The sequence below is a fragment of the Rana temporaria genome, chromosome 3 (genome assembly GCF_905171775.1).
Source record: "Rana temporaria chromosome 3, aRanTem1.1, whole genome shotgun sequence".
NCBI classification, from domain to species: Eukaryota; Metazoa; Chordata; class Amphibia; order Anura; family Ranidae; genus Rana; species Rana temporaria.
This window is the reverse complement of record NC_053491.1, coordinates 487614086-487624262: the sequence shown is the minus strand read 5'-3', so window position 1 is coordinate 487624262 and position 10177 is coordinate 487614086. Positions and strand designations below refer to the sequence as shown.

Below are 10177 nucleotides of genomic sequence, written 5' to 3'. Positions count from 1 at the left end.
TGCTTTAATTACACACATTCCCTGATCCTCTGTCACGGGGGGATCACGGTCATCTGGTAAGAAGTAATTCCTTCTAATCTGGTGTTGGATTCAGCATGGTTCTCTAATAGCATTTTGGAGACGCCATTGCACATTTGGATGGACTTTACTGATTTGAGCACTGGATGTTATATTGATTTATCATTTTGGACAGTAACAATTTTATCGACACCGGTGGACTTTATATATGTTTTAATATTTATATAATTTGTTCATGATTCACTCATTTGTTGAACACTGGTGGATCACATACTGATTTTGAATTTCATTTAATTATGACTCACAGGTTTAGCGCGATTCTATTTTCTTCCAATATATATATATAGACCCCATAGCGTATGGGCTCAATCAATGGAAATAAAACATGGAGCAAAAGCAAATGGTTTTTCCACAACCTCCTAGTGCAGTCATGGAACTCCCGGTACAGAATGGAAGCAGATATCATACAGATAGGAGACTTCATAGTCTACAGAGCGTATCTCAGCCCCTCGACAGAGCTTTGCATATATAATGTTTCTTAATGTCACACGGGACGTCATTCATTGACCGAACGTTTTTCTTAATCTCTGTGCAGTTTTCACGACCGTATTGGTTATTGGGTTCCCCTTTATTCCACGCACTGCAAAATAAAGAAAAATGATATGTCACTTTTAGGTCTCCTTCATACGGCAATTTAATGCAGTCACTGGATTCCAGCAGCGAGAATAATGCGTATTCTTGCGGCTGGAATGACTGCCGCATGTGAATAGCAGCGGGAGGCTCCAGTTCAAAGATATAACAATAAAACTTCTGTGCTAAGATGCAGGATCAATACATTTTGAGGAATTTTCTCTCTACACTCCAGGCAACTCCATCATATAACCCAGTGTGACTGTGACAGATGTAGGAGAATATGACACAGCATTCACATTACTGGTTCATGTGAAGTTCCAGACTATCGTTTCTGAACAGAGAAAGCTGGGTTTTTTTTCTCCAATTTCTGTAGTCCCGGATTAGGGTCTGGAGCTTGAAGGTTCCAAAGTGTCTTGGGTGGGACAGAACCTTCAATACTGTGTCCAGATTTTACTAGGTGACTGCAGTCTATATAAACAGGTTTGCAGGGTCTTTATACACTTAAAGCAGAGGTTCACCCTAAAAACAAGTATATACCATTCAATCCAACATACTGCCGACATGTACAGTATGCTGTTTTTTTGGTTTACAGTTTTCGAAAGAAGCCGAACGTCGAGTCGGCTCTATACTGCGCACCGATGTTTGGCTTTTTTCGGAAACTGGTGACGCTCATAATGCGCCGGGGGTGAAGCTTTTGTCATACATCAATCACTTAGTCTCTGAATAGGAACGCCCACTCCTGCGGGATTCACTACCCGGAAGACGGAGGGAAAATACCTATACTACGGTATGTAAACCGAAAAAAAACAGCATACTGTACATGTCGGCAGTATGCTGGAATGGTATATACTTGTTTTTAGGGTGAACCTCCACTTTAAGCTTGAGGATAGCTCAGGGCTTCCAGTTTGGAGACAGATCCCAAATTGGAGACAGAAAGTCTCACCAGTGGTCAGAGGAGCCATAGCCAGGAGTCAAGAGACAAAGGGTCTCACCAGTGGTCAGAGGAGCTCAAGCCAAAAGTTAAGAGACACAGGGTCTCACCAATGGTCAGAGGAGCCATAGCCAGGAGTCAAGAGACACAGGGTCTTACCAGTGGTCAGAGGAGCTCAATCCAAAAGTTAAGAGACACAGGGTCTTACCAATGGTCAGAGGAGCCATAGCCAGGAGTCAAGAGACACAGGGTCTCACCGTGTTTATAACAGTCCCTGCACAAAATGACATTTCTAAAGGAAAAAAGTTATTTAAAACGACTCGCGGCTGTAATGCATTTTTGGGTCCCAGCAATACAGATTAAAGTCATTGAAAGTCATTGAACGTCATTGAAAAATAATAAAAAAAAAAGCGTGGGGCCCCCCTAAATTCCATTACCAGGCCCTTCAGGTCTGGTATGGATTTTAAGAGGAACCCCGCACCATAATTCGAAAAAAATGGCGTGGGGTTCCCCCCAAAAATCCACACCAGACCATTATCCGAGCATGCAACCCAGCAGGCCGCAGGAAAAGAGGGGGGACGAGAGAGCGCCCCTCTCCTGAACCGTACCAGACCACATGCCCTCAACATGGGGAGGATGTTTAAAAAAGATGAAAATTAATCCGCGCTACGGAAATTACTTTAAAAAATATATGCTGCAAGAAGGATAATGTATATATAATCTGCAAGAGATTCAAACATGTAATAAAAAATGATAATAAGATAAAAAAGATAATAGCTAAAGTGGCTGCCCCTACATATGTACCCCACCAAAGTGGAATAAAAAAATGAAAAGAAGGGATTAGTAGGTGTTGGCGCCTACTATGTAGATAAATGCAGTAGTGAAATATGAATAATTAATAACAAACAATAAACAATAATAAACCCTTACTGCTGTGCATGCAGTGCTAGTAAAAGTATACGAGTGCATATATGAAATGTCAAGTGCATTGGTAAGTACACATATGAGTATACATATAACATGCAATAGCACACATGTGACCTATGTCATCGAATGTCCATGTAAAAAACAATACGTAGGAAGAACCACTAGGGAATTGCATGTGAGAATCCGAGAACACATCGCCAACATAAAGAAAGGGTTCAATAATCACACTGGGGTAGATTCAGGAACAATTTCCGCCGGTGTAGACTGAGATGCGCGGCGTAAATGCCAATTTGCGCCGGCGTATCTCCGCGCCGTATTCAGCAAACAATATTACGCCGTAACGTAGATTTTTTTTTTTCGTTTGGACCTTTCCACGCCGGTGCGGCGTGGGCGCCCATTTACGCTGGTCTGAACTAGCGCGGCCCTGGTTTTTCTATTTTAAATATGCAAATGAGGGAGTTGGTCCGATTCAGCAAATTACGAATTGCCGGCGCAGGCTACTCCCGGTGCGTGTAACTCTGGTTTGCAGCGGAAAGTTACCCTTTATAAAGCAGGGGTAACTTTACACCAAACTTGCAGAGGTCAGCTGGAGAGCAGCTAAAGCAGCAGCGTTACAAACGACCTGAGCAACAACACTTGCTGGACAACACATAGAGGCGGTCCCCATGTTGGGAGAGGCCCTCAATAATTACAGCCCTCTCCTCTGGGCTGAAATTGGTCATCCGCCCACCTGAGGATTCCTCATCAGCCATAACTGCCCCACCACAATGCAAACCACCTAGCTTGGAAAAAAAAAGCTTCAGTACATTTGCACCTGCAGGGCGGAAGTCTGGGCTGATTCATGGACTGGGCTTTGGTAGTGGGTCGGCGGAGCTCAGGGATCACGCCGGGGCGCAGTTCTGAGCATGTGCAGATTGGGGCATTTACCCCTGGATGTCACTGAGCATGTGCGGTCTAAGATGCGCCCCGGCGTGACCCCTGCGCCACGCTCCCCGCTTCATTAGCATAGGGAGCCACCCATTTTATTCTACCCCGCCTTACGCCGCGCTACGCCGCCTTACGCCGTGTAAAATCCGCCACGCCGGGGCAAGAGACAGGAAAAAAGTTTCCTGAATCACTAGCATGCCTCTCTGCGCTGCTCCGGCGCAGTGTAAAAAAGATGCACTGTGCCGGACCAAAGATCCGCTGATGTTCCTGAATCTGGCCCAGTGGGGTAGATTCAGGAACAATTTCCGCCGGTGTAGACTGGGCCAGATTCAGGAACATCAGCGGATCTTTGGTCCGGCGCAGTGCATCTTTTTTACACTGCGCCGGAGCAGCGCAGAGAGGCATGCTAGTGATTCAGGAAACTTTTTTCCTGTCTCTTGCCCCGGCGTGGCGGATTTTACACGGCGTAAGGCGGCGTAGCGCGGCGTAAGGCGGGGTAGAATAAAATGGGTGGCTCCCTATGCTAATGAAGCGGGGAGCGTGGCGCAGGGGTCACGCCGGGGCGCATCTTAGACCGCACATGCTCAGTGACATCCAGGGGTAAATGCCCCAATCTGCACATGCTCAGAACTGCGCCCCGGCGTGATCCCTGAACTCCGCCGACCCACTACCAAAGCCCAGTCCATGAATCAGCCCAGACTTCCGCCCTGCAGGTGCAAATGTACTGAAGCTTTTTTTTTCCAAGCTAGGTGGTTTGCATTGTGGTGGGGCAGTTATGGCTGATGAGGAATCCTCAGGTGGGCGGATGACCAATTTCAGCCCAGAGGAGAGGGCTGTAATTATTGAGGGCCTCTCCCAACATGGGGACCGCCTCTATGTGTTGTCCAGCAAGTGTTGTTGCTCAGGTCGTTTGTAACGCTGCTGCTTTAGCTGCTCTCCAGCTGACCTCTGCAAGTTTGGTGTAAAGTTACCCCTGCTTTATAAAGGGTAACTTTCCGCTGCAAACCAGAGTTACACGCACCGGGAGTAGCCTGCGCCGGCAATTCGTAATTTGCTGAATCGGACCAACTCCCTCATTTGCATATTTAAAATAGAAAAACCAGGGCCGCGCTAGTTCAGACCAGCGTAAATGGGCGCCCACGCCGCACCGGCGTGGAAAGGTCCAAACGAAAAAAAAAAATCTACGTTACGGCGTAATATTGTTTGCTGAATACGGCGCGGAGATACGCCGGCGCAAATTGGCATTTACGCCGCGCATCTCAGTCTACACCGGCGGAAATTGTTCCTGAATCTACCCCAGTGTCTCGAGACATTTTAGGGACTACCACAATAAGGACCCGACTTGCATGACCTTTTATGCTATTGACAAAATAAAAAAACACTGGAGAGGAGAAATAAAAGTAATAAAAGTCTCACAAAATGAAACCCGTTGGATCTTTGAGCTTGATACCCTCCAACCTGCGGGAATGAATATAGATCTGGATTTGAATTGTTTCTTGACCAACTTTTTATTCTAACCTATAATATAATTCTGGGCAATCCCACCGTATTTTTTTTTATTATTATTATATTTTTCATTATTTTTTTTTTACTATTTTATATTTTATTCGTTTTTATCCATACAGTATATGCATTTTTATGCATTTTTTTGCATCTTTCTATGCAACATTTTATGCATTCCTTTATGCATTCCTTATCTCGGCTTCAATTAATCCCCTATACATTTTCAACATTAGAGGGACTCCTTACTCATTTCTCATATATATATATATCTTATATATATATATATATATATATATATATATATATATATATATATATATATATATAGTTTTTACATAATGTATTATTTCTTTCATATATATATTGCAGTCCATGGGCCAGATTCACAAAGCACTTACGCTGACGTATCTAGAGATGCGTGGCGTAATTGAAATTTGCGCCGCGCGTATCTTTGCGCCTGATCCTCAAAACGAGATACGCCTGAAAACCATTTTTTTCCGTCCGATGTAAAACGATTACACCGGCTCATCTTTGAGTGCAAAATACGCTAGACACACCATTGTTTTGATAGGCAAAGATGCAAATGAGGGAGATACGGGGATCCACAAAATTAAGTTTGTGCGGCGTAGGCTACGCCCTGTGCGCATCTGTTAGTTTCCCGGAGTAAAGTTACACTTTATAAAAGGTGCCTTAACTTTGCTCCAGCCGTGTGCAGGTCAGCTAAAGCAACACTATTAAGGAAGAGCTGAGTACACACACTTGCCGGACTACAATCTGTATGCCAACATGCCTGGGGCATCCATGCTCATAGCTATACTAGTGACTTTAGAGGCGCAAAGAAGGAGGAGGGAACAGAGGAGGAGGAGGAGGAGGGCACAGGAGAGGATATACCGCAGACGCCTAGATGTCTTTGGCATGGCTGCTTCTGAGGTGTATCGCACCTTCAGATTCACCCCTGAAGCCATCCTGGAATTAACCAGAACCCTGCAGGATGACATCACCAGCCCAACACACCGCTCACATGCAGTGGAGCCACTGATCAAGGTACTGGCAACACTCCATTTCCTGGCCACTGGCTCTTTTCAGCGCACAAGTGGAGGTGTGGCTGGGATGACACAATCCTCCATTAGCAGATGTGTGCACCAGGTTGTCCCTGCAATCCTCAGACGCATGGCCAACCAAATCATCAAACCCTCCCAGGAGGTCCAGCGAATGAACACAATGACAGATTTTTACAAAATTGCAGGATTCCCACGCACTGTGAGGGCCATTGATTGCACACATGTGGCACTACAGCCCCCCCATGAGACAGAGCACATGTACCGCAATCTGAAGCATTGGCATTCAATCAATGTACAGGTGATAGTTGATGCCCATGGCCTCATATGGCACGTCCGTGCCAAACACCCAGGATCCAGCCATGACAGCTACATATACCGTCAGAGCAACATCTCAAGAGAATTTGAACAGAACGTTTATGGGGACAGCTGGCTGGTTGGTGAGTGACATGGGTGTCAGGTATGACTGTCCACCCCCATGATGCAGACATCACGAGGGGCACATGCATGACTAACATCCTCCTGTCTTTTCCCTTCCAGGTGACATCTTTGCACAGTAAACACACACATTAAACATGGCACAATGAGAATGCATGCATGCACACCACTGTGGTCCCTAGCACACACATCCCACATGCACATCGAATTGGATTAGACCCAAGAAAACCACATGGTATTAGGGAGCAGCAACGCCACGCCAAGGCTCCAATTATGTCACTGTGCATTCATACACCATTCACATGGACCTGGGATCACTTCTCCCTGGTCCTGGGGATCCCTACTCCACCAAAAATGAGGGTGACACCCTTTTTCACCAGGAATGTCACCCCCACATTCATACATCATTCACACACATAAAACAAATCATAATCACAGTAGAAAAAAAACAAAAAAAACAAAACAAAATAACATCCCAAAGGATCAATGCCGGCGTGAGCTACGCCTGGGCCGGCCACGGCCACGGCCCCTCAGGGGAGACTCATGGGGGGGGGAGCAGGGGAAGGAGGAGCCTCCCCGGGTGACTGCCCACCTGCTGGCCTGCCCTCCAAGGCCACGGTTATCCTGTTGAGGCCCAGAGTGAGGGCTGCCGTATTGGCCTAGACAGCCTGGGTGTTGTCCTGGACAGCCTGGGTCAGGGCAGTCACCTCCAGGGCCACGCCTGTTGTGGCGGACTGCAGCTCACAAATGCAAGTTACCAACGCCAAGGAATTAGTGCCCACCTCACTGACCGACTCCTTGATAGATGCCAGGCTCTCCTCCATCTGGGCCAAAGTCCGGGTGACCTGACCCAGATGTTGTGTCTGACGGGCCTGGTCCCTCTGCAGATTTGCAGGCAGGAACTCGGCCACCCCCTGGTCTTCTGGGTGGCCTTCCTGCCTGCAGTTGAGTCTTGAGGCCTGGGAGCAGGGGAGCCCCCTGGGGGGGGCCTGTTAGGGGAGGAGTGGGAGGGACTACCCCTGATGGTCGCCTGACTGCTGTCAGCCACAAGGGAATCCTGATCCCAACACAACATCACTTCTCTGGCAATGTCCATCCGGTCATCCACATCCTCCCCCCCTCATCCTCCTCCCCCTGAACCTCCTCATGAGGGGAGTTGTGGCCACTCCCCTGCCCTGGGGACTCCGGCCTTTCTGGGGGCTCCTCAGCAGCCTGTTGTCCTGGGGGTGGTGCAGCCTGGCCTGATGGCCCAGCAACCTCCTGGCCATCTGTGGAGAACACAAAACATACACAGGTTGGAGGATCCACACACTTGGCACATATTCCCTCCCCCCCCACACATGCTACTCACCAGATGGAAATTAAAAAAAAACATACCTGTCCTCACAGGATCATCAGATTCAAAGCCAGGCAGGCCCACCACTTGCTAGCTGTGGAAGCAACGGGCCACCGTAAGTTCCTCCTCAGTCCACCTTACGGTGCAAGGTGGACCTCCTCCAGTCCCCGTGGCATGGGCATTTACCTTGGCCAGCTTCTCACGGACCAGGCTCCTCAAGTCATTTATCTTCTTGGTAATCCCACTGGGGGTCCTTGTCTCCCCCCCCTCCGCATTGATCCAATCAGTAATCTGCTGTATGATCGCCCTCTTCCTGGTCAGGGTGACGTCCCGGCTGTCAGGGCCATGTAAAAATCGCCCATATTGGGTGATAGCCCTGGCAAGTAAGTGCTTCTCACGCACCGAGAAGTTAAGTTTCCTTCTCTTAGGTGCCATCTCACCAAACAGCACTCAGCAACAAACATACACTAAATTAAAACAGAACAAACAAACACAAAAACACACAGAACAAACAGACAAAAAGACACAGAACAAACACAAAAAGACACAGAACAAACACACACACAAATCAGACAGCAAAAACCAGATGCCAAAAAAAAAAAAAAACAAGCAGACAGCTAATACAAATTCAAACAAAAAACACAGAAGAAACAGACACAAAAACACTCAGAAAATACACACAGCTACTACAACCTCCTACTACAATAAATCTTTAATCTAACAATACTACACTCACAAACAAACACCAACAGACAACAGAACAAAAGCACCTTACTTTAGGAAAGGGAACACAGGGATGTACTTTTGCAATGGAAGTGCGTTTGTCTGGGGCTATTTAAGCAAAGGGCGATTCTCACACTAAGTATGCTTGGCCTTTTTCCTATCTCACTGATTGCGCCGGCCAGAGTTCTGCACATGCCCAGTGAGGTGCAGATCCGTGCGCGCATGCGCAGTACGGCCGGCCCTTCATTTGCATGGGGTCACGGCTCATTTCAATGGAGCACGCCCACTTCCTTCCCACTTGCAATTACCCCGCCTTACGCCTCAGGATTTACGTTACACAGGCACAAATTTGGGCGCAAATGCGCTGTGGATACGGCACTTACGTCACAAAATTGAGGCGCCGTAACTTAAATGACATACGTTAGGACAAACTAAATTTGCGCCGCTCTACGTGAATCTGGCCCCATATACCTTAATTTTCTATATATTAGAAATATGTAAATACGCATACACCCAATAGAGGGACGCTCTAGTAAATAATCGTCAATTATTTTCATGTGCTTAAGGTACATTGCACATCATCATATCTATTACACAAACAGGAGTCCGTTTATTTATTTTTTTATATTTTTTTTATATTTATATATATATTCCTTTTCCGTTCTAATGGGATAGCCTTCATGGTGATCCATTACATTTTAAGATTTATAGCTAGATTCATAAAGAGTTAGACCTAACTCAGAATCTGCGCCGTCCTTTAAGTGTATTCTCAAACAGAGATACACTTAAACCAATCTAAGATACGACGACTTGCGCGTCGTATCTTAGGGTGCAATATTTGGGCTGGGCGCTAGTTGGCGCTTCCATTGAGTTTGGCGTAGAATATGTAAATCACTAGATACGCCTATTCATGAACATACGCTTGCCCGTCGCAGTAAAGATACGCCTTTTACGTAAGGCATTTTCAGGCGTAAAGTTATTCCATCAAATAGCTGGACTAATAATGTTAAGTATGGCCGTCATTCTCGCGTCGAAATTTGAAAATTTTACGTCGTTTGCGTAAGTCGTCTGTGAATTGGGCTGGACGTAATTTACGTCCACGTCAAAACCAATACGTCCTTGCGGCGTACTTTGCCACAATGCACACTGGGATATGTACACGGACGGCGCATGCGCCGTTCGTAAAAAACGTCAATCACTTCAGGTCACCCCCATTAACATAAAACACGCCCCCTCAGCCTAATTTGAATTAGGCGCGCTTACGCCGGCCACATTTACGCTACCCCGCCGTAAGTTAGGAAGCAAGTACTTTGTGAATACAGTACTTGCCTATCTAACTTAAGGCGGCGTAGCGTAAATACGCTACGCTACGCCGCCGCAAAGAAGCGCGCCCCTACCTGAATCCAGCTTTTAGTCTTGTTTTATGGTGTATATTTGAACAGGTTATACATTTAATTCACATTGCGTCTGCCTAAAATAACAAGGGGACATTTGGAACGGTATATTTTTGGGCTTCAGTCTGCAAAAAACCTTACCAGACAACAGGGATCCAAGTGGTAGGACTTCTGTCCTCATAACCACTGGGAAGATGGCAGCCGCTACGACGCAATGGGAGAAAATAACAATAAAAAGGGAAGTGTCTGTGACGGCCTGCACGCTCCAGACGACGTCATCACGACGAAA

The 10177-nt window shown here is 46.7% G+C and overlaps 1 protein-coding gene across 1 annotated transcript in view; it reads right to left on the bottom strand.

Moving 5' to 3' along the window:
• Positions 1-266: 266 nt before the first annotated feature.
• LOC120931040 (CD209 antigen-like protein C) overlaps positions 267-10177 on the bottom strand; it is a 28375-nt gene continuing 18464 nt past the window's right edge. Inside the window, exon 6 of the mRNA XM_040342166.1 lies at positions 267-658. Coding sequence (XP_040198100.1) covers positions 520-658 — 139 coding nt within the window. The 3' untranslated portion in view covers positions 267-519. The remainder of the gene's footprint in view (positions 659-10177) is intronic.